General features: G+C 38.9%; 2 protein-coding genes across 4 annotated transcripts; one reads left to right on the top strand and one right to left on the bottom strand.

The window, feature by feature from the left end:
* Positions 1-25: 25 nt before the first annotated feature.
* Positions 26-20,313, bottom strand: SDF4 (stromal cell derived factor 4). 3 transcript variants are annotated; one of them, XM_026100660.2, is made up of 7 exons: positions 20,201-20,313; positions 18,091-18,457; positions 11,250-11,386; positions 10,663-10,776; positions 6,718-6,876; positions 5,494-5,669; positions 26-4,203 (listed from the first exon to the last, which is right to left on the bottom strand). In XM_026100660.2, exons 2-7 carry the CDS (start codon positions 18,396-18,398, stop codon positions 4,027-4,029), a joined length of 1,071 nt encoding a protein of 356 aa, XP_025956445.1. In that variant the 5' UTR covers positions 18,399-18,457; positions 20,201-20,313; the 3' UTR covers positions 26-4,026. The 3 variants fall into 3 exon arrangements, with proteins under 3 accessions (XP_025956445.1, XP_025956446.1, XP_025956444.1); XM_026100661.2 differs by having other exon boundaries at positions 20,159-20,288; XM_026100659.2 differs by lacking the exon at positions 20,201-20,313 and adding an exon at positions 19,401-19,548.
* A 34-nt stretch (positions 20,314-20,347) lies between these two features.
* B3GALT6 (beta-1,3-galactosyltransferase 6) lies at positions 20,348-27,529 on the top strand. Its single transcript, XM_026100662.2, has one exon. The coding sequence runs from the start codon at positions 20,736-20,738 to the stop codon at positions 21,777-21,779; it is 1,044 nt and encodes a 347-aa protein (XP_025956447.1). The 5' UTR covers positions 20,348-20,735; the 3' UTR covers positions 21,780-27,529.
* Positions 27,530-27,998: the final 469 nt, after the last annotated feature.

The raw sequence follows: 27,998 nt of genomic DNA, 5'->3' as shown, positions 1-27,998 counted from the left end.
GCCCAAATAAACAAAATACCCCACATAATCAAAGATGTTTTATTTACATTAGTTAAAAACAGAGTCATACTTCCCAGACAGAGCAGATCTACTGTCTAAATGTGAAGGAGATGATTGGAATAGAAGCACATTTGGACTCCCAGTTAGCCTGCTGTACCTGGGAGGACCGGACAGCAATACTGTTGGTGTGTTTTATCCAGACTGCTGCTTTTCATCTCTTTTTTAAATTTCTCCAAGACTGTTTCATGGTGGCAGGGGAGACAAAAGTAAGGCAAACCAGTAGCTATTTTTCTACTTTTTCCAATTATTGGGGGGGGGGGGGGGGGGGGGGAATGGACACTATGGAAAAGAGGTCACATGTTAAAGCCATCTCATCCAAAAGGCACCACAGCAGACAGAGGAAGCAGCCCATACCAGCAAACGTCAACAGCCTTCGCATTCAGTATCTGCACACAGGAAACATCCTGATCTCTTCCCACTGTACTGTTGCACTGAATGCCATTCAAGCAGCTTTACATCTCATGATTAAGTCCTTCCCTGAGCAGTACTTAAAGCAAATTTTATTGTTTTTCATTTCATTCTCTTTCACAATAGTAGTAGACTCTGCTCATTCACTCAGAAAGGAACTGAAAAATGCAAGCATCTTTTCTGTGAACTTCAGTGGGAAAGGCTAAAAGTCTGCTATATACATTTAAACTGAAAACTCCCAAAATACCAGAGCAGTGATGATAAAACATTGATATTGCTGTTAAGGACACTTTAAGGCAAATGAAATACTCATTTAATAAAAGCAGTCAGCACACAGACTTCACAGACTTCACATGCTAACTTTAGAATTTAATTTTTTCGTATAGTATCCCTAGAGTTTTACTGGGCTTGATATCACTGGATTCCTCTATGTGGCAACATTATGCCAGTAAATAAAACAGGGAGAGAGCACAGTAATCATCCTGTACCATTTTGAATTCTGCAAAGACTAAACATGTCCATACAACAGTAGCACTCCTATTAACAGTAGGCAGATATTTTGTGAACAGGAAATCAAAAAATCATCACTGAACTCATAAGTAGTGCTAAACAGAAGGCTAAAAAATAAAAATAAAATAGAAAATAAAAAAGCCCGCCACACCAAACAAAAAAAAAAACCCTCAAACAAAAGCCCACTAGATTCCTTACAGATTACAGACAAGTAAGGGTTCCCTTGCAGGTAAGGGCTTATAAGAATTTGAGAAAGGCTGAATGGAAAGGCCAAATCCCACCATGCAGTCCACTTTATCCTACAGCTATTCACACGTGATCCTGATTCCTGGCAGGAAAAAAAACAAAACACATTAAGGTGCAGGCCTGCATGCAGACATTAAAGATGAACTTTTCTCAGCTGTTCTTCAAGTTTCAGATTTATCAAGCACATGGCAAATACTGCAACAACAGCACATACTTTAATGTTTTTGCAGTTGCTAGCTATCTGCTGTATTACCTTGTATTTTTCAAGGGATTCCATGCTCACATTACTAGGTTTAGAAGATTAAACTCAGAAAGACTGAATATGCATAATCTCTGCCTCTACTGACAGATAAAGCTTTAAATTTCATCACCTTTCAGCTGCTCAAAATCCTTCTGCAAACTCTAGCACTTGCTTTATGAGCATCAGATGTGACTGGATTCTATTTGTCCACTCCAGTTATAGAAATCTAAATAACTAAATTCTGTAAACAACTAGCATATGTAATACAAGAATGCAGTCCAAGGACACTTATACAATTATCAACTGATGTTGCTAAAACTTGTCTTGAACTAAATCGGGGGCCACTCCATTGCAAAACTGTATGTTTACATGTACACTTTTGTATTAGTTGAAAGTGGAGGTCATCATGTATTTATAAAGCCTCAGCTAACAGAACAGCAGAGAAAACTGCAGACCTTTTGCTGATTAATCTAAAACAACCATACCTATGATTTCTGCTAAGCACCATATTTCTAGCTGTGGGATTTTTGTGTAGAACGCCTCTTGACTCTGGCTATGCTAAAACTCACCACCTTGCAATCAAGTACGTGCAGGGGGAGTTTGACTAATGTGGAAGGCTTTCTAGACCAGTCTTCATAAGCTCTTTTTAAACAGAAACACGTAGATTCTCTTGGTTCTAAGCAAAATATGAGACTATCAACTGAATTTACTCCTCTAACAGTTTTTTCAAGTCATATTTTGTCTGTCCTCTGGAGAGTTCGGATTTTTCCCACTCACTGAAAAGCCTAAAAGCAACATTACCAAAGCACAGACAAAGATATTTACTGCAGAAAGATGGATGTATGTATGGTGACTTTGATACAAGCCATTTAACCAAAAGCAGAAAAAAGAGGAGGGGAAGGGGACGTCTGAAACAGAAGCAAACAATAATATTTATATTTACAATAAGAGAATAAATTCATTCAAATACTGTATCTCGGATTTTCAGGCAACCCTTCAGAAAAAGTTGGTGGGTTTTTTTTGTTTTGGGTTTTTTTTTGGTAAAGATGGAACTAGAATTAAAAAAAAAAAAGTTTTATTTTAGACAACAGTGGATATGACCTTTGTGTTGCAAGATACTTTTCAGAGATTACCCAAAAACTGACTGATTAGAAGGCTTCCCAAATGCTGACTCCACATTGCTCTGGCAGAGGCACTGCAAAAGCAAAGCCAGCATTTCCTCCAGTCTTAGCAATCATGAGTTTATCAGCATCATTAACTTGCAGAAAAACAAGCAACTCTACTAGTCTTAATAATGAATTTTAGTTAAGTAGAAATCATAATCCTAGAAGATCAATCCCATTTGTTCAATCTAGCATTTGTAATTCCGCAAACAAACCTCCCTCTTAGCGTTTCATTTCAGAATTAATTTTAATGACCTAAGCAGTCTTAGTCTTCCACAATCACGGTACAGATACAAACGAAAAACCAGTTACATCGTAAACTAGTTTTCTTTTTAACTCAGATGTAAAAGAGGTTCTCTGTAACATTTAAAGCAAGTCCCTTCCCCCAGTTTCCAAAGATAGTCCAGTGACAGAGGGAGACTTGTATTAAATCTTCAACGATATAGGGCTAGATTGAAATATATTGAGAAAAACACTGGAGGATGAGCCCAATTATTGTAAACGAATGAGCCATCTCAGGAATATGGCTATCGTCTCTTTTCTTTCAAGCCCTAAATATTTCTAATAGCAGTTACTGGAAACTGACTATGAGAAAGTAATACCGGAGCTAATAATGCCTTTAACAAGCTAACACAACAGGTCTCACATTTCTAAAAAAAAGTCCATGAAGAACTGAACTCCAGAGACAAAAGCAATGACATCAGCAGATAAATTCATTGATACTCAGTACATACAACATTAAGAATGTGTGCTGACTACACAGGCTGGTAGAATAGCGAGAAAAGAACCAACCATGACTGTAAAAACCACACATAGCAAAGACAGCCTAGAGAGCAGCATCCTGATACAATTTACTGATTTTTTTTAACTATTGAAGTGGATATAAACTGTACACAAAATACAAAGGGATATCTTGCTGAGCAAAATAGAAGTTTTTCAGTCAGTCAACTGATGGATTTTTTCATGACATCAGAACACATGGATCTGAACCACAATCCCTTTAAGAAAGCCAACATCTTTCAACGATATTTGTGATTCCCATGGATCAGCAGCTATGAAGGTAACAAAAAAAATTAAATAATTAAGATGCCTCCACTAAAAGTGATTAGCCGAAAGCAGCTGGAAATTCAGCTGGATTAACTGTACAAAATGGGGTGAGCTGTAGTCCAGAATCTGCGTTATTATTTTTGGACTTCCCCTCCGCTTCTCTTCACACTGAAGGCAATAGAGCTGTAGTTTTTCTATATGGACAGAGATTTTTTTTAGTCTAGGACAACACACCATATGCATACAACACAGGTAGCAGCAGCAAGGTAACTTTCTTTTTAGTTTCGTTTTTTGGTGGGTTCTTTTGGGAAAGCAAGAAGGTGCTTCAGAGCTCTGGAAAAGCGATCATGGTCAGAACTCTTCATGGACATTACGTGCATAGTCCATAAGTTTGCTGCCAGTGAAGTATTCACTATATTTCAGGATCTCCTCCAGCTCTAAGTGATGGTTTTGATTTTCATCTGCTACTGCTATCATTTGCTTTGCTTCATTTAGGGCATTGTACTCATTCATAGGATCCATATACTCCTAAAACAAATAAGACAGTCAATCATTTTCACTCACTAAATACGTATTTCCCCAAACCATAATTATGAACCCCAGCTCTGTGTAAGCTTCAGGAATTGAGACCAACATAAGCTACCCCAACATGAACGTAAGCCACAGCAAAGGGCAATAGCACATCTTTAACAGGTTTACATCTTTCTCCTGGCTATTTTTCCATTCACTGCTTCTTCACCTGTTTTAACACAAACCCAGATTTTTTCAGCTCACATCAGTGTCTAAAATAAATGCATTTTTAACATTTTTGTTGCAAACTAAACCCTCCAGCAAATGTGGTGGTTTTTGTGATGAAACATCAGCTCTAAGTATTTAAAGTTGTACAGCTATTCCTCTGTACAAGTTGATTTTTCTTGTTTATGGAGGTAATCTTTTTGCAGCATGTTCAATTTGGAACATTCTGGTTCCATTTTAAATCACCTGGCAAACAGATTTACGGAGGCAAAGTCTTTGAAATGAAACATTTCCTTCATTTAACTTGAAATAACTTTGAAGTTTTCAAACAGTGCATTTTAGTTCATGATACAGAAGACTCCTTAGAGATTATTTTTACTTTCACTTTCTTCACATGAAACACAGTAAATGCTATTCTGTAGAAGATTAGTTAGAACAACACCTGAATATATATATATATATATAAAATTATATAGTTTAGTGAAAGACTTCACAGATAAAACAGCTACTTTTAGAATAAAAATCTCAGTGTAAATGTGATTAATGTTTTCTTTGTCTATGTCTGAGCATAACTGTCTATAAATCCATATTAATTTGTCTTTAAAACAAGAAAAACACTCTGAAAGACAACACATCTGGTATTGCCTGTTTTTTTCTAGGCTAGTGGGGCAACAGGGTCCTTTGATTTTATTTTTTAATGAATATATAGATTGCCAGTTACTCCTTTTGTAACTGAAAATATCACTCATTGCCTCCTTAATTAGAAGGCCCAATGAAGCCTGTGACTTTCTTTTATGCCATATGTATCCATAACAGTGTCTATATGACCAAAAAACCCTAAAAGCGTAACTATGAATAACAGTTATACCAGGAAAACTCCCCCTCCTCTTTTAAGAAAAAGTATTACACCATCCTACCTACAACCACTACAGAAGAATACTATAATCCAAAGGTCTTTAAAGTTGTACTGTTAATTCGAATATATTTCTGGACTTGAAATTTTCTAAAGTAGTCTCAATCCTGTATTTGTAAGCTATCTATTGGTTTCAAAAATACTTGAATAATTACTTAAAGAAGACTTACCTCTAGCTCCTCCATTGTGACAATACCATCATGGTTAGCATCAATGACCTCCTCAAATTCCTTCTTTCTGTCTTTTACCCAATCATCATCAATATCTTGAGCTTGCTGGTTCTCTACAGTACCAACAGGTAATGAAATGAACTCTGAAAGAGTTAGTTTCTTATCTCCATCTTGATCTACAACAGAAGTACATTGTAACTGAATTGAAAAACATTTGCTTAAAGTTCATTAAAAATGAAAAGTTCCTTCATGTCAAAGGTGTGATTTGTACAGTCTGTCTGGTTTCAGTTGTCCACAATCCTGACTAGCACAGAAGAATAACTACCATTTATATCTATGTGGGTAACAGAAAACTCTGCATTATGGTTCGCAGAGTGTTTTAGAAGGCTAGAAAACATGCACCCATCAACATACTAAATAAAAAGAATTCTAACGGGTCTGAAAGATACACCAGCTGGCAGGCTGGGGATGTCTTTTTGTTTTGAACAATCCATGGCACTAGAAAGTCTGTTACAGCTGTATCCAGTCTCCCTTTAAATTAGCATTCTACTAATATTAACCCTCATAAAAGCCTGTGTACTGGAGTTGTTTTGTTTCCACACCATGTACTTAAGGTATCACTGGGCACTCTTCACATTTATTAACCTAACTACAAGCAAAGTAGGAATTTTTTTTTTTTTTTAATCTAGGTGTTCTAGCAATTTCAAATATGCTTAACTACTGAGTCAACAGAAAAAAAACCTCACTTGCACCAATACTTAGGAATTAAACAAAAAAATTATTTTCTTAGAAGTCTTAACCATTTATTTCCACTTTCAAGTCTGTATGCCACAACTCTTACATGATTGCTGTACTGGAAAAGTACAAAGCAACTAATGACCACCTCACTGAACATTCATATCAATATATTCTAGAATATTCTAATGTACATCAAACCCTTTCTGCTATTGCTACAGTGACCATGCAGTGCAGCAGCAATTGACTGTGAGTATCAGCTGATCTTCCTTAAATAAAGTATGTAGAATATCTTTGTAACATACGATGTTGTGATGTTCTTTAACGAGAGGCTAAATTTAGCCTTTAGAGATGCACAGAAAACCCCAAGTAATGTCAGCATCTGTGCTAACGCTGTATTTTCCTTACATATTTTGTTGAAGTTTTGTTGCTACCCAACAAAACTCTAAGTAAATAACTCCCGAAAAAACTTGTTTTAAAATGGCATACCCAGATCTCGGATGATCTCTTTCACCATGAATTTAAGCATTCCCCTACTATGCTCAGGATGAAGAAAGGACAAGAATTCTTCTTCATTCAACAACAGATCAGGAGGTGGGTTGTCAGCTTGGTACCACCGATCCTTCAGGTTATCTAAAACTTCCTGTGCTAAAAACGTAAGCAAGATTTAAATCATTATTTTTAATCTATTTACAGTTCTTAAAATATACCTTGCCTGTTATTCAACTGTTTGGTTCACAGATTATCCTTGATTAAAGTTATTTTACAGTTTGACAGGGAGTGGGGGGGGGGTGATGAAGGGAAACAAAGTACGATTAGCTTGGACTAGCTAAGAGATGAAACACTAGAAAAGATCCTTTAATCAAACCTCTGAACTGAAATAAAGAGATGAAAATAAAGATTTAGCTGTACCTGCATCAAAACTTCAGTGCAGGAAGTGCAAAGTATTGTAGAGGGAAGAAAAAAAAATTTTTTTTTTAGCTGCTTCAAGTAGTAGGTATGGCTAATTCAACTTGGTGCAGTACTTGCATGAAGTGCAAGTCCTCCTTTCTTATTTTGATATTTTAGAGCCCACTACCAACAGAAATTTTTCTCCTTTCTGACTTCCAGTAGTACTCTTCTGAATTAATATCAAAGTTTTCTACTTAAAACCATTTCTGTGCCTTTAACTTGTCAAAATATTCTTCAAATCCAATATCCCCATCTCCCGCAATGTTAAGATCAAAAACCTAGTCAGTGTTTTCAAGGAAGGAAGATGATGTCAAACAACTCCTTTCCTACATAAATAATAACAAAAATAAAAGAAAGCATGTGAAGGGTTATGGGGCTTGTTATTCTATTAAGACCAAATAACATAACTACTGACAGATCTAGGAAGATGCTTCTGATCTGTGCAGCACCATTGTTTTACTGCTTTGTGCAGTACAAAGGTTCATTCTACTCTAAGGCACTTTGTAAGTCTACCACAGATCAGAAAATATTTTTCTTCAACATCTCGGTTCCAAGCACGATCAAAGGGGCATGTTTTATTACTCCAGCATTATACCACCCAACTTTATTATTTCGACCTGGCATTTCTTAATATATTACCTAACCAAAACCAGTTGTATCATTGCTCTGAATTACTTTAAGGTATGTTCACGCCCAAAGGATTTGAAAATAGTTGACAAAATGATAGCGATCTACCACAAAGTGATGATAGAATTATGCATGCTACATACTTGTAAAGTACAAAGGTTGTTTTTTTTCCACCATACTGCAATTCCAGTTAGCACCCTTACCCTGCACCACAAAACTACATACGTGAAATAAATTTAATATAATTCTTACACTTCATTAAACCTAGTTTTTACAATGATCACGAATACATCTCATGAATAACTGTTCCTTACAAGACTTCTAACTGAATGGGCAACACAGCTAGAGCCATAAAGTTTGGAATTAGGAAAGCCATGAAAAGACTTTTATCCTGCCCCTGGCTCCTCCCTCTTTCCTTTACCATGTCAAAGACTGAGAATTCAAAAGAATCTCCTACCCAGAGACAACTTATGCTCTTAGACTCAACCAGCAGCCAGCATTTCTGGCAGAAAATTTCATTTTTTGGAACTGTGAGAGATTTAAGAGTGGCTTTAGAAAAGAAAGCTTGGGAACATTAAGTGGAGATGCGAAGTTAAGCACCAAGAAATGCATTTAGTTTTCCATCTACTTAAGGATACAAGCATTTATTCCTCTTTTTTAGCTATTCTGTCTATTCTACATGAGAAAGTAAGCTGACTTCAGATCTAAAGCCTGCAAATGTCATAGTTATCACTATAATTTAAAGAAGGGAAATATTTTTGCTGCAAGGAGCAAATGCAAGTTGAACCACACATGTACAAACAGACATACCAGAACCAGAAATCACTTTACATTTCCGCTTCTTTCATTTCATTTTACATCATGTTGATAAGCACTTTAAATGCATTTTTCCTAAACTCAACTGAAAAAAAAAATCATTATTTGAACAAGAGTTTCCGCTAAGAGTATGCCACAGATTTGGAGAGAGAGAGAGAGAGAGAGAAAGAAAAACACACACGCACACACACAAAAACTGCAACATATAGCATGAATATTACATACACCTAGTGGTCCTGAGCATAACCAAACAGGAAAGAGATACCTGTATGAAGTATTCTTTTTCTAGTGTGGGCATTTTCTAATTGACACACTGGAAAAATACAGTCTGTGGCACACCCTGCTATCCCCAAAACACACTAACAAATACAAGCCTGAAGCACTTCACAAGTGCTAAAAATGCTATGAAGCACCAGTCCGGTATTGTCAGATTAAGATCAAGGAGTCTTTTGGATACATTTAAAAAAAAAAAAAAAAAAAAAAATCCACCAACCCCCCCTCCCCCCAACCACCACACAAGCATTTTCTAAGTAATCTGTCTTGAGTAGCTCCTGCATGCGTTGAGGTGCTACAAGAGAAACAAGCAACAAGTGGTAGTATCTATAGTTTTGAACTGACAGTTACAATTAAAAGTTAAGTCTTCAGAGAATGTTTTATTGTGAAGAGTAAGGAAATCCTTCAGTCTTAATAAGCATTCTAATGCAAATTTGTTTAAAGTATTTATTACTTCAAAGGCACTAGTAAATACAGAATAATCAAGTGACTTGCTCATGCTTTTTCTGTGTTGCCAACCCCAAGTGTTCAGAAGTCACAAATCAACCTCCCTTCTCCTGCCTTTCTTCTTCAGGCTAAAATGGAACTCAACTGTCAGTCATCAGTTAATACTGTAGTGATTTGAAAACTTAGTTAACTACAGTCGTGCCCCCAGTTTTGGCCTGGCATCCAAATTGTAGCATGTTAGAGGTCAGCAGCAACTTTTGCCTAAGACTCAGACCATATGTCTTAAGATCTACATGTTGAGTTATTCTATACAAACAAAACAAAAACAACAAAACAAAAAGAGGACTTTTACACTGCAGTGAAGTTTGAAAATAAGTTTTGCCTATCATCCTCAGGAAGCAGTAGATAACTAATGTGATTTTCCCAAACAATGCTTGTTACCTAGGTAGAAAAATGATTGTGTACACACTTCTCTTATTCAGCAAATCTTTTATCTGACGAGCATTCCCGTAAACTGTAGCTAACCACACTGCCATAGAACATGCTGCACAGGTATTTTCCCTGCCATGAAATTCAAAGGCCAATTTGCATTTTAGTTGCTTTTTGATAAATGGAAAATATAACATAACTCATTTTTAAATGACTAATTCCTGCAAGGAAAGGCTAAGGCTTAATGTTTTACCTAACAGTAAATTTAAATACTTTCAGAGAGGGGAAAAAAGTTACTCCTTGAAGAGTTACCATGTTTAGAACAAGTCAGATTAAATAAAAGTTTCAGAAGCGATAAGGAAGAAATGATCAGTCTTGCTCACCTAAAAAAGTCTCTCTCTCCCTCTCTCACTCGAGAACTTCTGTGATACATGAAACAATTGTTGGGCAAACTTCTGCTATTCATTTCTAGCATGCTCTGCAATGCTTAAGCACACACCTACTTAAACACAATACAGTTTGGTAGCTTATATATGCTTTCTCAATTTTAGAAGAGGAATAGTGTATAGCCACCTCCTTTCCATTTGGGGCAAGAGGGGACCTGATACCCCAGTTGACAATGGGTCACAGATAACACAAGTCTGATACATACAGAGGACTATTAAACATAAGAAACTGAAAACTATTGGAATAGCCAGTAAGAAATAGGCAGCTACAATTTTTAGTGGTAAACACTTGTATCAAGAATGTTTAGGAGCACAGATCTGAGTTCCAGAGAAATCTAGTATTTTACTCTTAGGACTTGTTAGAGGCTGAAGAGCAGCTAAGATACTCATCTCACAGTAAGAACAGTTTTGACATTCAGATTTTCAGAAAGTAAAGTATACTTACTTTCTTCATCAATTTTTAGCTCTTCATTGTTTCTGATCTTCTCCACAATTTCTTTTTCATTAAAGCCCTTACTTGCCAAAAATTTGACTTTATATTCATCCCAGGACACATGGCCTGTAAGAGAGAGCCATATCTCAGACATTACATAGTATTTCAAAATACTTAACTTTTGGTCTTATTTCTTAATGAGTTCAGCACTGTAGCCATCACATGAACTTTTCTGAACAGCAAGATGATAACTATCACCTGATTCACTTCATGTTTCCTTACAATAGACAGGTCTTGTGAAAATAATCTACTGATGTCACGGCCCTCACCCTCTCATCACTGGAGATCCTAAGGTTTCCTGTGTCTATGAGTGAAACAATGTAGCAGTCAACGCAGAGGACTATAACGCTGACTGTAGCACATTACTACTTTGCTCTGTTGTCTTCTGTTTGGATCACAGCTGTTGAGATGCAAAGTGTTACGAGCAGTCCAAAGGAACTAGGATTTAATCACAGCACATCTAAAGGGCAGCCAATCAGTTTGGCCACTAGCAACTGACTTAACATGTCATCAAGAGACTGAGGAATTCTTCATCTTACCATCACCATCAGGGTCCACAGCTCTGAAGTGCATTTTATTCTCTTCCACAGCTTCCTGGAAGTGTTCATCCGTCTTTTCCATGATCCAGCGCTGCATCTCTTTAGCACTTATCTTTTTATCATTATTTATATCCACCCTGTGGAAGGACAGCAGACAAGATTTTGATTTGGGGAACATTTATAGAATCTAAATGAATTACTTTACCAAACAATAACAAACATAGGTTGTCACAGAAAAAAGGACACTATAACTGTATCTAAGAAGTCCCACATTCTTTCAACTAAAGAGTAAACAAGTAGCAAGCTGGTAAGTTATTTCATAATTAAATTTAAGTAAGTATAGAAGACTGAATAGACTCTGGGCTTACAACAGGAAAGCGAGCATTAACTATCAGGTAGGAAGTTCCTTTCTGTTTCAAGTCCACCTTTCTCAAATCTGAGACAACACCTAGATAACTGCCCCTTGAAAAACATTTAACCATATTTCACTTTATTATAAGTTAACTCACTTCAATATTGTGCTTCTGAGTATGTATTTAAAGTAGAGGAAACCACAAATACAAGGCTCATGGCTTATTAGCCTCACGCTCATTTCTTAATGCTTCAAAATTGTCAGCTGTCAACAGATGCAGACTTTATTACTTCAAAAAATTTCTTTTCTAATAGCCTCCCAAACCATTAACTTCTCAATATATCTTGCCAGGTCCTTTTTACCTTTATTTTCTGAGGCCTCTGAAGTTTATTGATGAGTTGCTTCCCTGGGTCTGCCTAGATCACATCACAACTGTTGTGACCATTAAAAACAATGAAATGAACACCCTTAGTACAATGGCTTTCAAAACTATTTAAGGCTTTGACTGCAGCATATGTAAGCGGGGGGGGGGGGGGGGGAACTCTATTATCCCTTGATCTCTGTTGAACACATGTTCTTAATTCTTAAAACTGCACATTTCAATGAGCTGCAATAGTTCCGCACATATATTTGTTCTCCATCAGTAAGAGAGATCAGGCTCACTTTGGTTTGTCAAAATATATTCTTGTACTCATTACTATCGAGCTACAGAAACAGTTGCATATTTTTTTTGCCTCATTGACAAAATTGTCAGTAGATGTCCAGCCACTATTTGCCTTAGCATACTATCAAGATTGCTTTATCAAGAAAGGGAACTGCTGGGATGGCAGTCTATTTTAAAACTCATTTCATTAAAAATAAGTTAATATAAAAACTACAGTTGAACAAATACAAACACCAACATGGTATTTTAAAGTTTTTCTGAGTACATCATTAGATATACATCCAAAAAGACAGAACAATACCTAAAACTTAGAAGACATCACTGAAATTTAAACGGCAAGATTCTATTCAAAGTATACCAAAAGCCACTCCAGTTCAGTTTTTAAGAAAATACATATATCAGCTTGACTCTAGCTTTTTTTATCTGTTTGCATCACTATCTTAACACTACTGAAATGTTATCACCGAAACTCAAGTTATTAAGTATGCGATTTACCTTTAAATGTCAACTAAATGTTAAAAGCTCAAGTCAAAAAGTGACCCAAGCATCTAATCTTCCAAAATGCTTAGCTGTATTAGGAAGAGTGGTACTTGGATTTTTAAATATTGTATCATATCTTTGCACATACAAATGCATAGACTCAGTATCAGCAGCTTTTCTGTAATCAACAGCAAGACAACAGTACAGTTGCTGTGGCAGTGTTCTACTTGTACACCTTCCATTTAGCCCATGAACAAATGTGGGTTTTGATATGGAATAGGGACTCTTAAAAATGAGATGGGATAGCAAAGTATCTTCCCCTCAACATTTAAGTTTCTTTCAATCAAAGCCATCAAACTTTTTACATTTAAATCAGATGGTAAATAGGTAGAAAGGTAACAAGCATCACATCTGAAATTTGAATCAGGGCATTGCTCCTCTAGCTCATGAAAGTAGATCTTTGTTCTGCTACCACAGTTCATAAAAAGACTCCGATGACTCACACCTTCATGAATTAGCAGGCACCTACTATATGATGCAAGTTGAAATCATTCCAGTGACCATAGACAGCACTTCTGCTTTTGAGAAGTAAATATTTACAATTAGATTAAAAACAATATATGGCCCTGCATCAAGGCTACCATGTTAAGGGGGGGCAGGGAGGGAGAACACACCCACAACTGTCCATGTTTCCTTGGATAACTATCTTATTCAGGATGGACTACTGAACACGTTTCTACTAATAATGAAGCATTTAAATAATTATGCATTGCTGAAGAAGCTAACACTTGCAATTCACAGAAAACTGACTTTATAATGTAGTGATAGGGGAAGAGTTTTCTGAGCCCTGAACACTCAGAGATCTTACTAAAGAATAGTACATTCTAATGCACTCCTTAAAAAAAGTTGCCAAAGAACAAGAACTGGCAAGAAAGAATTTAAGTTCAATAAAATAAGCTTAATCCAAGGAAGAACAACATACCAGATTACAATTTTGCTCAAACTTTCTTCAGTTATCTGTCTGTAGAAGTCTTGCCACAATTTCTCAAGACTTCATGGTATACCGGTCCCCCCCCCATCAATTTTACTTCTTCCACAAGAAGCATTATCAACAGTTTTCTGCTACAGTGACATCTCAAATCCTGCAGAAACGAAGGTCTTTAAAGTGCTGTTTCCTGACTTGACAGAAAAGTGGGGATCACTGTTATCATAAGTTTGAGTTCAACAATACAGACTACAGAGAGAAACGTACTTTACTGCTCACACAACTCTCATTCCAAAGAGAATTATAGATAAACCACAGACCATAGAGCAATGGATGCAGTGTGATAAATATACACCACCAGTATTTATATATTTCAGTGATATCCAGAATCATTCACAACAACTCCTACAAAATAAGTCTGCATTCAAGCTTAGCACTTCATTGACTACTCAAACTATATTTCATTATCTATTCACAAACTAAATGTTTCTTTCTCACTTCAAGGCAGTTTTACCGAATACACTACTTGGCAAGATAATTGCAAAATTTTCCTTAACAGAAGTCTGCAATAAGGGCTGCATTGAAGAAAAAAAGCATTACTCCAGGCTTGACTTAACATTTCAGCCCAGTTTCTCAACCACAAGCCATAAAAAAATAAAATAAATAAATAAAAGAAGACACAGACAGACACAGATTTCTGTGGCCATCTTTCAAAAGGTTCACACTTGAAAGCATTATCAGCTACCCTCTCATCACTCAGATTTTCAGATTCATGTTTTCAGGTCCCTAAACGACAATACTGCAAGGCTGCGCTATGGGGGGGGGGGGGGGGGGGGGAGGCAGAAAGGCCGTGTTCTTATCTAAAGGACCAAAGATAATACTTTCCTTGAGCACCAAGTACAAACAGCTCTAGAGGCTTTTGTTTCATCCAAATAATGAAAAGCAGATCGAGAAAATCATGTTTAAAAAACGGAAACCAAAGCAAAGCTCTAGTTTATGGGGGGAGGGGAGAAGGTATGTAAAAGTTAGATTTATTTTTAAAAACATACAGGTTAAGAAAATAAGAATCGGGATATACGCATCACTTCAAAGTTTTAAGTGGCAGACAAACATCAACATAGATATATTTGCATTGTTCAGTTAAAAACCTATAATCTAAACTGAAGATACCAAAACGGAAAAGCTTAACATGTCACCTCTCCACATTCTTTATTCTACATGCTATTGTCCGACGCTGGCTGCCTAAGCAACATCTTCCCACCATGGACAGCAGGATTACTGGAAAAAATGAAAACTGTGTTAGACTATGCAAGGCAGACTTGAAATTAAAAAAGGGAGCGTGGGGAAGAGGGATACAGATCTTGTCAAAATCACTCCCTGTGTGCAGTCTGAACACAAAGAGTCACAGCTGCAACATTCTGAGAGAGCTATCCTTACAAGGATTGCTTAAGCTCAACCTCTACCCAGTCAGACTTTGTGAGAACAAGTTCTGCCTTCGGAAAGGATGCACTCATGAATTTTACAGGACGGGAAGTATATATTTATCAATCTCTGTACGTAGTAATAGCTAACAGAAGTTATATTTAAGCCCGCGACCTGATGAATGACCGTCAAGGAGAGGCACTCAGTGTAACACACAAGATTTTTATTTTTAAACCACAAGTAGGGGACTGCCTCTAAGTTGCTGAGAAGATCAGCAAAATGCAAATGCTAGAAGCTTGGTATTCAGCTTTCAAACTCACAAAGGTAACACCACCACCACAAAAACATCCTGACACAGAGCCACACACATTACATTACTGAACAAAACAGCTAGATTCAAGTGCAGAAGAGATGTAACTTAATTTACAAGATAACTGTCCTCCTAAAAGCAAGGCTCACCAAAATCTGAATTCTAGTACTCAATGTCATTTATTTAGTAAAATCAATCACCATAAATATACTCCATTATTTTCAACATCCTTCCTCCCCCTTCCTTCCCATCAACATCCACCTACATAGGCCAAACTCTGCCATAATGCAGAAGAATTTTCTATAGATCCCAGGCTAATTTAAACCATTTAGATGGAAAATATAGTAAATGCTTTTTTCGCAATTATCAGAATTACGAAGAGGTGTATCAGGAACCCTCCACAGATTTTCTTGACCTGAAGGCACCTGAACACTAACTAACCCATGACAAGGAATGAAGACTAAGAAGATGCATCCAGGATTTTCTGCACCATGCTCTTATTTTAAAGGACAAAGTGGAAGTACTGGTTAACTCGTAACAAACCGCTTCTATAGACAAGTGAGGATTGTCCTCCCAGTAAAGAGCGACTTCAGGAATCAAAATACAGAGCTATGAAACATCACTGTTCTTTTCAATTATGTATAGTTTGTTTACCTAGAAAAACGGTTTGGGGAGCTTTTCTTCCATGTTTCACCTCTATTTTTAGTAATCTTATTAGATGATAATTTATGCTTTGAATTGAATCCTTTATATCATATAGGCGTGTCCTAGAATCTCAGCTTTCACTAATTAAAAACAAAGTGTGGGATTTTCTTTATGTCTTGAAAGAATATATTTCCACAGCATTTGGGAGCCTATGATGTACTACCTTTTCCATAGAAGTCCATCATATGTCTCTCTTCACTCAATCTTCAAGGGTAAGCCTGGAATATAACCAAATTCCCCAGAATGTATTTCTACACGTCTAACCTGATCATCTGAGGGAATGGAACTTTAAAGAAGTATCTGAGTGAACCTGGTCTTGAACCTTTAAGCTTCCTAAAGAAACCTCTTTCATAAGAAAGAGGCAGAAGTGAATGGAGCCTGCAATTTGTGAATGACAAATTACTAAACGCCAGCTGTACGTTTCCAGTAAACATACGGCAATAAAGAAATTAAAAGTTTACTTAATATTTGCATTTACGTACATACTACCACTAAAGAGACTGGCCTGAATATTCATGAAGGATTTACTCCGAATGGAAAAGGCACTCTTGGTTTGCCTATTTGCTTTACCCAGGAGCACACTAGGGAAGAAAAAAAAAAGTCTGTGTTGCTATTGGTATTTTTACTCTGTTAGTGAAACGTTTGCAGGACAAAAAGCTTTTGTTAAGCTTTCTCATTTCATCTCAGGCATATGCACACCCCCACATTACAATCAGCCTTAATAGCACCAATATAATCTAAGTTGTTCTAACAAAATTAATCCTCCATTGCAAAAATACAAATAAAGCCAACTTCGCCATCTAGTGTCTGAAAATACATTAACACGGGTTTCCATTTACGTTCTATTTACTGACCTCCAAACATCTGCTTAAAGAGAGATTAGCTGATACAAACCCTTTCTAGCACAAAAAGGGTTTTATAAATGGACAAAGTGTTTTAATATCCAAAAGTAAAGATAGTATTTTCACATCAAGTAAACACCTCTATGGAGCTTTCAAAAAAAGGCTGTGAAAGAACAATTGAACCTTTCTGTTCTCAAGATGCTTTTCATTCTAAGTTCTGGGGAGTTAAATGCTTGGTTAGTAACAGTTCTTAACTCATGAAGAAAGAAAGTTGTCATTTCAATTTCTGATTTCTTGGTATTCGCTGTTAGGCATAACTGTTTTTAACCTCATGTATTTCCAGACACTCAAATTTAGACACTTAATATCTACTAGGAAGTTTTATGAACAGAAAAATGCAACTGAGTTTGTTTACCACAATCTTACCCACTGTGTGTCTGTCCCTTTTTCCCCTTCTGGCTTCACTATGGGATCTTTTAAGTGTTTTCCCTTTGCTGTATTTGCAGAAGTCACAAAAGCAAGAAGACCCAAAATTCCAAAATCCAAACAGTATATAAGCCCCCCCCCCCCCCCCCCAAATAAGAAACTTAGATCATCAGCTGCAACCAAACTTATAGCAAAGCAATAGGACATACCAAAACTGGAAGAAAATCCCACTTTCACAGTTTATTGCATAGGCATCCTACCAGTAAGGAAATCCTTTCTTACTAATTCACGGATCTAAGATGCAAATATGATTATTCTTTGAACTACAAAAAAAGAGATACACCTTTTAATTTTCATACTCTAAGAAGCTAATTATTTTCATACAGAAACAATAGCTTCTGTTATAAATTTTACCAGATGACAGCACCAAACCTGAAAACTGATTGTGGCCCTCAACAAACACAACTATTTTTACTCCTGAGAATGGGTGGGTGCATGTGCATGTTTGTACCTTAGCACTATGTTCACATTATTTACAGTATGACACTTCCCCTCTCTCCCCATCATTACAATTTTCAGATATTACAAAACACAAATTTCACTCTGGAGAGCAGGGAAAAAGGCCGCACTTTCCTTGGCAATGTATGTAACTTACTTTGAAAAGATGACCATGAGCTTCTTCCTATTTTTTCTAGGTTCGGAATCTTCCTCAAACTCTTCCATCTCTTTTCCTAGAAAAACTTCTTGATGAAATTCTTTGTTAAGATGTCCATCCATCTCCATTTTGACCCCGTTCAAGTGATCTGGGGGCAAGATCTCATTCTCATCTTTCGTGTCAACTAGCTTTTCCTTGAGGGCAGAATTGTTTGCAGGCCTTGCATAAACATCCATTAGAAGAAATACAAACAGAAGAGACAAATACAGAGATCCCAAACTGCAGAGAAAGGCCTGTCTTGACATCATTTTCTTTCCTCTTATTCCAAATATTGGTCAATTAAGTTATTCTGAATGGATTAAGTGATCTAAAAAGAAAATCAAAAAACATATAAATAAACTCTAGAACATTCTGTCACTACTAAAATGTCTCCTAAAATTCAGAAGATCCTCCACACACACATTACAAGAAATTAATCTGTTTCAGTTACCAGTCTACACTTGTAACCTCCACTATGTCTTTGGAAGATAACATCCTTTAAAGGGCCTGGTTCTGCTCTGAAAAGTATCTTCAGTTGTTATGGTATGAGCTGATCTAGCAGCTTATAAAACTCAAGGATTCAGAGAGAAGCAAACACAGAGCACAGAGCTCTGTGCATGTGGCCAGAGCTCAGGTTGGTGCAATGCCTCTAACAGGGGCACTGTATTTCACAGCACACCAGCGAAACTGCCACAACAGTGCAACAGAATTTACTGGACATCTCACAAGACCACCTCTGAGGAAGAGCTGATAGACAAAGGTCCTTTTGGAAACAGATGACTGAGGGAAATATGATTACAAATGCCATCACGTAAAGCTGGAAACACACAGGAAACAGTCCACAGGAAAAATAGCTCTGGGGACAGCCCTTGCGTGATCTGCTTGCCACATAGAAGTTCACAGATCTCAGGAAGAGGGGAAAGAACCACAGCAGAGAAAACATCGCGTTCAGGCACACCAACTTCCGTGAGCTGGGGAGGCCCTACGAATCCAGGGAGGACTCGCCCAGCCCGGGACAGGAGTCACAGACTGAGCGGGACAACGAAACCTCAGCACGGGTATGGGGCACCCCCAAGGCTCCCCCGTCCGGCGGGAAGGGCAGGAGCTGCCCCACCCCGCACCAGGAAGGGCCGCGCCGAACTCGCGGACTGCTCCGGACGTTCCTGGTGCCGCGTACCGGCGGGGGGGAGCACGGCCGCGAGAGCCCTGACAGGCGCCGGGGGACCAGTCCCGGCTCCGCTGCGCCCCGTCCTGCCCTGCTGACCCTGTACCTGTGCGGGCCGCGGCGGCTCCTCATGCCCGACCCGCTGCGGCCTGGCCTCGCTCCCTACGGCCACGGCACGGCGGAAAGACGTCAGCGGGGCGCCGAGGACTACAGGCCAGCTCCCGCCCCGGAGGTATCGGCCGAGGGAGGAGACCAGGCCGGCGAGCGCTGCGTAGGAATCTATTCACACCGCCGTGCGTGCGCGATGGGCGGGCAGCGGCCATCTTAGAATAGGGCAAGAAGCACCTCGCTTCGCCTTCAGCGGCCATTTCTGCCATTTGCCGGGCGAAGATGCCACTTCCCGTCCCGTCCCGTCCCGTCCCGTCCCCCCTGCCAGGGCTGCGTGGTTGCCATGGTCCGAGGAAGAGGGGTGGCAAAAGCCCAGCTGTTAATAAACGGAATGTATTCGCTCACTCTTTCTTATCCCGGTAAGGCAGCCCTCCCCTCCAAACACGAACGACCTAGTCTCCTCTAGTTCTCAGTCATGCCCCTTTCCCTGGCTATACCTACACCCCTCGTTTTGTCTATCGTTCATCTGTTTTGTTTGGGAACCCTTTAAACGTTACCTTTGTATATACTTTTTGAGAAAGTGCCCTAACACACTATTAATAACCTCTGTGAAATCAGAACAATACCAGTCTAGGTAACACACGAATAGAGACTTTTGCAAGGCTACGTACTTTACTGTGACAATCAGACAACGCTCCCACGCACCAAACATCCATGATGCCTCACGGCTAAAAACACCACCAGCTACAAACTCACCAGGTACGAACGCACGCTATCCTAGGCTGAAACGGCACTTACTCCGGCTCCACATGCCCTGACACGAAAAATGGCAACTTGTACGGAAAGGTATGCCCAGAACCAAAATGGCAGCCATCTCAACTTCATGTGCCCTGCTACAAGATGGCTGCTACAAGGCGCTGTCGTATGCGGTCAGGTGGTGCAGGGCGCAGCCACTCCTCCCCGCCCCCGCCCGAGGCAGGCGGAGAGTGAAGCGGCAGGCGCTGCACACACTGAGTCCGCGCTGGAGGCCCAGCGGGTAGGTAGAGGTAGAGCCGCTCCTCCTTCCGTCCTAAGCTGGCGCTTCCCCCAGCAGGAGGCCAAAAAAAGCAGGAAGGAGACATGAAACCACCTCTGAGGGAACGCGAAGCGCGGTGAGAGTTCCCAGAGGAACGGTGTCCTTTCTTGGTAGCCGTACCTGTTTCACTGTCGGGGGCGGGGCTCCCGCTTTTCCCGCCTAAACTTTCGGGAGGCGGGGCCTCGAGGCCTGGCAGGGAAGGGGGTGCTGTGGGGAGCTCCGGCCTAGGCCTAGTCGCCCTGTTGAGGCCCTGCTGCCATGAAGCTGCTGCGCCTGCTGTGCCGCCATAAAACGGCCCTGGGCCTGGGTGGATTGTCAATCTTTGCAGTGGTCCTGCTTTACCTGGCCAAATGCACCTCTGAGGGCCTCCGGCCTCTGCCAGCCCCGCAGGGGCTGCCTCACAACCAGCCTCCACCCCCGTCGCTTCGAGGTGCCAGGGGGCTGCATCCTGCAGCAGCCCCACCGCCACCCCCTGAGGAAACAGCCTTCCTGGCTGTGCTCATCATGAGCGGCCCCAAATACACTGAGCGCCGCAGCATCATCCGCAGCACGTGGCTCTCGGCAGCTGGGCGCCCTCCTCGCAGTGACATCTGGAGTCGTTTTGTGATTGGCACGGGTGGGCTTGGGGCAGAGGAGCTTCGTAGCCTGGAGCTAGAGCAGAGCCGTCACCGAGACCTTCTTCTTCTGCCAGAACTGCGGGATTCCTATGAGAACCTGACTGCCAAAGTCCTGGCCACATACGTATGGCTGGATCTGCACCTGGATTTCCAGTTTGCTGTGAAGGCTGATGATGATACCTTTGTACGCTTGGATGTGCTTGTGGAAGAGCTGAGGGCCAAGGAGCCACATCGCCTCTATTGGGGCTTCTTTTCTGGCCGTGGTCGAGTGAAATCTGGTGGTAAATGGAAAGAGAGTGACTGGGTCCTCTGTGACTACTATCTACCATATGCCCTGGGTGGTGGTTATGTTCTTTCTGCAGACCTGGTGCACTACTTGCGTCTCAGCCGAGACTACTTGAACATGTGGCAGAGTGAAGATGTCTCCCTGGGGGTCTGGCTAGCTCCCATTGATGTGAAGAGAGAGCACGACCCTCGTTTTGACACTGAGTATAAGTCACGAGGTTGCAACAATAAGTACATAGTAACTCATAAGCAAAGCATCGAGGACATGCTGGAAAAGCACCAGACCCTTGCTAAAGAAGGGAAGCTCTGTAAGGAGGAGGTTAAGCTCAGGCTTTCCTACGTGTATGACTGGGGAGTGCCTCCTTCACAGTGTTGCCAAAGGAAGGATGGCATCCCATGAGAGGTTGAGAAAGGAAAAGGCAAATGGTTAAAGGACTCTCTGAGCTTGGTTACTGTCATGTGGGGACAACTCCAGTAATTTGGGCTTAAAAATTACTCAAAGATTTGCACGATTCATGATGTCACGATAAATGTAACCCTGAAACTCCTAAGAGCTACTGATGTGGCATGATGTATGGATGTAAAAAACAGAAATAGAAGGCAAAAAATATGGAAAGGCTTACACTACAGGATTGAAGGCAAAGAATAGGTTGCAAAATACGGATAGAATAAAAAATTTGGGGGACATAACTTGGATGCAAAGCTGCTGGAAGATTTTTAACAGATTCTGAGATTTATTTGCTAAAGATCATGGCAGGCCTTTGCACCATCTACAGGATTGGGAAGCTAACATCTACTGCTTGTTTCCTTTCAAGGAACAAGTGTCAAGTTTGGTAAGGTTTGAAGATTGTAATGAGACAGCAAATCAGTTGCTATTGCCAGTGGGAACAGGTGGCTGGTTACAGATACAAGCATCCAAGTAAAGGGAACACTTTTGCGCAGGATATTCAAGTTAGGGGAGGGAGAGAGTCTGTTCATTGGAGAGTATTCTGACCTACAAGAGTGGAATTGTTAGACCATCTGGGTAACCTGTCTCTATTTTTTTTGGTTGTTGTTTTAAAGACATCATGTATATAAATTATCTGGCAGCTAAAGAGTAAGTTTGTATTTAGAAAGGTGGGTGGGTTATGGTATCTTGCAGAAATAGAGTATATTATCTTCATTTGGGATCAAATAGTTATGCTACAAAGCTAGCCTTCAGTTATTAGTCATAGGTTTTGCTCTTAGCTTATCCTGCAAACACACTGCATATGAAGAAACATTTTACTTTTTTAAATAGTAAATAATCCTACTGACTACTACATGGTCACATGTTGTAGGCTTATAGATTTCTATTGTTTTGGATTACTTCTGTAAATATAAGTTAGCAAGACTAGACCAGTGGAGGGTATTCAGAATTTCAAATGTGACCATCCCAACTTGCGTACCTCAGCTAAGAAAACAAACTTCTTGTGCAATCAAGAGTGAGAAGTAGATTGCCCTGATTATCATATGGAGGAAGATACCTACTTTTTTTTCCTAAATCGCTGTTTGAAGATGACCTTGTCTGTCTTTTCAGTAGCTACATGGGGATCTAAGGACACTAATCTCCCTATTGTCACCTTCAGATGTCCAAAGTTAGATTCTGTGAATTCCCTCATTCTCCCCAGTAGCATCCAATGGTGGAACTAGAGATAATTTTGTTAATAACTTGATACTTAGTTTTACAAAATATCTAAATTAATTGCTGAAGTGATATCGCAGTGAAATGGGATTATTTCCCCTAGTCCTGTTTACATTGCAAATAATTCTAGTGTGGACAGAGCTTGTCAGCAGCAGTTGCAGTATTGACCAGTAAATGCAGACAGGAGATTCTTGGCTGTAGAACAGCGCGCACAATTTCAGCGTTATTTCTTTCCAAACTCTTAGATAAGCCTGTAATCCAAACACTTCTGAACAGCACTGCAGATGCTGTAGTACACAGAAGTACTTTTTTCCAGCACTAGTACAGAGCTGCTTACTTCTGATAAAGTTTGTCAGCTACAGATCTTTCAGGAAAAGTGGAGTTCTTACTTTTATGCCTGAACAGCATTTTCTTAGTGATCACTTTTACCGTTTGTTGCACAGCGCACTTTCATACAACTTCTTTATTTTCCTTTTCTCCCTGGGCCAGTGTCTCTATCTCACTTGCAGGAAGAGACAAACTGCAAAGAAAAAAAATAATTGGGGCTGATATCTGTCTGCTTTTGCTTCTTAGATCTGCACGTTAACAATTTATACCAAAGGAATCAAGTATAGTTTTTGTTCTTGTATCTCATTTTGATTAACTTATTGAGGATTAAGAATGTCTTCTGGAGCAGATGATAATTCTCTACTTTGAAAATTTGAATAAAATCTTCAACTTCCTTCTAAAAAACAAAGTTAGCAAATTAAGATATTGAAAAATAAGTTATTTTAGCATGTGTCCATTCTAATGCATGTGTTCATGTATGGACAGATAGGCAGATGTGCTGTTCAGCAAAGTAAATTATTCTAAAATATGAAGTTAATATTTAACAAGATTACAATAAATTTGAATTGGTTTCAGTATTGTGAAAATATCTACTTGCTATACTGGGTAAACTATTATGTTGTGTATATATGTGATTAAGTGCTTATAATTGTGAGTATTTATTTATAAGTATTGAAAATGTATTATGTATAGTAAAAATACGATTGCTAAATGTCATGTTTTAAATTTGTTTGAGGAAGTGTTTTAAGGTCCATGAGAACTACATATCAAGCAATGTTTGAATTTAGTGGTGTACAGTTCATTTTTTAAAATATTGGGATCTGAGTTGCAGATCCAAAATCTGCTGCATGTCTCAAGCTAGTAAGAATGTACTCCTCATCCATTTATATCAATAACTCTGCTTATGGAAGTAGTTTACATTATTGACTGTGGTTAATTCTCCCTTCCCCACAAGTGTTTTTTCATCATTAGTAATATTAACAGAGGAGAAAAGCTGAATCTCCATCTGAGATGTGGCCCATGGAAAACATGATGCACAGAAATAGCTAATAACTAAGAAATTCTCTTAGAGAATTTCTTACCCAAGTGTCAGGAATACAGTGCTCACCCTGCGAAGTACTTTACGTAGTAGATCTCTTGGCAGCATAACGGCCTTTTGCCTGCCTAGGTGCACTGACTGCACACTTCTAAGATGATGCCCAGAAATGAAGAAGGCCAATGGTATCCTGGACTGCATTGGAAAGAGTGTTGCCAGCAGGATGAGGGAGATGAACCTTCCCCTCTACTTTGCACTGGTGAGGCCACATCTGGAGTACTGTGTCCAGTTCTGTGCTCCCCACTACAAGAAAGACATTGGCATGCTGGAGCAAGTCCAGCAAAGGGCCACAAAGATGATTAAGAGACTGCAGCATCTGTCACATGAGGAAAGGCTGAGAGGGCTGGAATTGCTTAACCTGGAGAAGAGAAGGCTCAGGGGGGATTTTATCAATGTGTATAAATATCTGAAGAGAGGGTGTAAAGAAGGCAGAGCCAGACACTTTTCTCAGGTGCCTAGTGACAGGACAGGAGGCAATGGGCAGGAAGTTCCCTCTGAATCTAAGAAAAAACTTTTTTACTGTGAGGGTGATTGAGCACTGAAACAGGTTGCCTGGAGAGGCTGTGGAGTCTCCATCCTTGGAGATACTCAAAAGCTGTCTGGACACAGGCCTACACAACCTGCTCTAGGTGACCCTGCTTGAGTGCGAGGCTGGACCATATGATTTCCAGAGGTCTCTTCCAACCTCAACCATTCTGTGAAATGATGGTGACAGCTCATATCTAATTGACTATTGGATCTCAGTCTAATATAGCTTAGTTATACCTTTTTCTGTCTGAGGTTACCTACGTTTTGCCCTAGTTGCAAAAGAAATTAACACGGAAGGTTTGACAGATTCTTGTCACTCATTACCTCACTTCGATTTCAGTCCCAATTAGCCTGTTAATTCCCAAAAATTAAAAGACGAAATTGTTAGGCTTTGTTATTTTAAAAGCAAATAGAATGATTCAGGAAAGTGCAGCTATCCCAGGAGTCATCTGGAAAAACCCAGTATGTGACGTTTATAGTGGCTCTAACTAGTACAGATTGTGGGGTTTTGTTTGTTTTCTTTTAACTAGGAAGAACTTGCATGCAAAAAAACCATTAATGTTATGTTGGAAAAATCAAGCAACATCTGCGTATTGCATGAGATGAATCACTAGGACTTTAAAACTTAAAGTATCAGTGTAAATTTCATTTTAAACCCATTTTTTCCTAACCAAAATCTACAAGCACAGATCTTGAACAACATGTGGATTGAGTATGTTTGTAGTAGTAATTAAAGGTTATTTTTCATACCTTCTCAGGACCAGGTTCCATATTTTCTTCGGAGATGATGTCATCTCAGAAGTCTAATACATAATGATTTTATTATTTATGTATTTGGAGATTTTCTGATGCTTGAAAAGTCATGATGGAGTCTTTGTCTCTCTGAAGTCAGTGGCAGGAGTTCAGCTTCAGTGGGTCCAGCATTTGGGAGAATGTTTAAGTGCTTCTGAGAAATAAGCTAGTTTTTTGGCCTTTATGACAGGTTCATTAGAGCAGAAAGCTTTGCTGTGGGCCTGGGTGAAAGCAAGATTAGCCAGGAACCGATTTAGCATCTTTCTTGTAACCATTCTTTTAGTGACAAGATGGGCTTTTTATTTTTTTAATAGCATTTCTGCTGATCACCAGGTTTTTTCTTCACAAGTACTTTGCATTTTTAATAGCTTCCCATACTACCAGTACTATCACCTCAGCTCTTCTATATATCATGGATTACAGACTAGAATTCAGGCAACTGCGTAAAGTGTATAAGCTTATGTCTGTATCAATACAGGACTACCATAGAGTCAGGTTGTAACAGTATTGCATTTGTTATTATTCACTGAGTATTTGTAGGTTTTAAATTGGGTATGTAGCACTCTACCAGAGCAATAAATATAGTAGAGAAATTAACTGTTCACAAGGTGTCCCCCTTTGATGCTGAAATTTTTATAGCTGGCAATGGCATAAACTGAGCTAGAAAGTTGATTTTTTTGTTTTTCTGGGAATTTTTTTTTTGAGATATACAGCATGACTCATTCTCTTTTAGCATGTAAAAAAATAGGTAGCTAAATCATTAATTTCAATACTAAATAGGTTAACAGTTCCACAATAAAAAAAAAAAATTCCCAAATGACCCTAATACTCCCTTCAGATATTAGAAAACCTCTTAGAAATATTATCCCCGTAATTGAATACTTTATTTTCTAAACATGTGGTCTTGTTCATATGAAGTCTATGATACAACTATGATACAACAGTCTCAAATAGAACTTGTACCTGTCTTATTTATGACAAATGTTACCTTTTCTGTAGTTGTAATACCTCATTTTGAGTATTTGAATTTGTATTTCATGTTAGTGTTCATGTTTGGAGGGTGGGGGAGAAGTCTGTATCCAGTGTTAGTTTTGCAAATTGAATTAAAAGTACAGCAGCATGAGAAGGTGATTAAGACTTGCATTTCTATTGGTTTCTGTTCTGCTCCAGCATCAAAGTTGAAGTGTTGTCTTGGTATTTGTATATGCTTGACAAACTGTCAACACACATACTACTATATATTTCATTTAGGGGACACAGCCTGTAAAACTCAAATCTATTGTTACATGTTCAACATGCTTTACCTTAGAAGACAAATTACTTTATGCTGACATAATATGCCAGTTACTGCCTTCTAATACAGACTGTTTAGCTGATGTCTATTAATACATGGAAATGGCTCAGTTTGTTACTTACAGGCCTGTCTGAAGCTTGAAGGATACTATGTAATAAGTGTGCCTTTAAAAACAGAATTAGTGTGGAGTACTGTGCTAAATATGTTTTAAACAATTGAATCAAGTTATGTATTTTTTGCAACTACCTAAGAGATTGGGGTGGGGCACACAGTTTTTTTGCTCAACATTTACGTAGGGAATAGCCTACTAGAACGCTGAAGTTATTTGTGAAGAAAACATTTGTTATATAGTATAAGTGTGTTGTATAGGTATTTATCTCCTTTCATGTATGGCTTTATTGGCCAAAAGATGTGTGCTGTAATTTTTAATAAAAGACTTTTGCTGTAGAAGCAATTTTTTTTTCTTAACACAGAACAAGCAAAAAATATACAAGTGTGGTCATTTTAGTTTTATTATGGCACCGTCTGAGAGATACAGAGGATTGGCTCAGTCTTAAGCAACTGGATAGAAAGTTTTTCAGTTAACATCACTAATGATGACTTATTAGCATGCCAGAATCCTCTTTCTGCTTTTAATCCCTCATGACAAAAGTATTTTATATTGTATATTAATACATAAAGAAACTATATTTTCCTCAAATAGCAGCCTAAAAAAAATGCTGCTGTGTGGTGCATGTATATTGCAGTCTGCTATGCACAGAGCATAGAAATACATGTACTTGTTCACCCTGATTTTACATTGGTAGCAATGTAGGGGCATGACTAATGCAGCCAGGAAAAGGATTTCTTGTGTCTAAGAAGCATATTGGTTCTTATCTTAGCTGAGAAGTATTCTAAGCAGTTAGACAAATGCTCTATG

This window comes from Dromaius novaehollandiae, chromosome 24, assembly GCF_036370855.1.
Source record: "Dromaius novaehollandiae isolate bDroNov1 chromosome 24, bDroNov1.hap1, whole genome shotgun sequence".
NCBI classification, from domain to species: Eukaryota; Metazoa; Chordata; class Aves; order Casuariiformes; family Dromaiidae; genus Dromaius; species Dromaius novaehollandiae.
The sequence above is the reverse complement of the archived record's forward strand: the minus strand, read 5'-3'. Positions and strand labels throughout refer to the sequence as shown.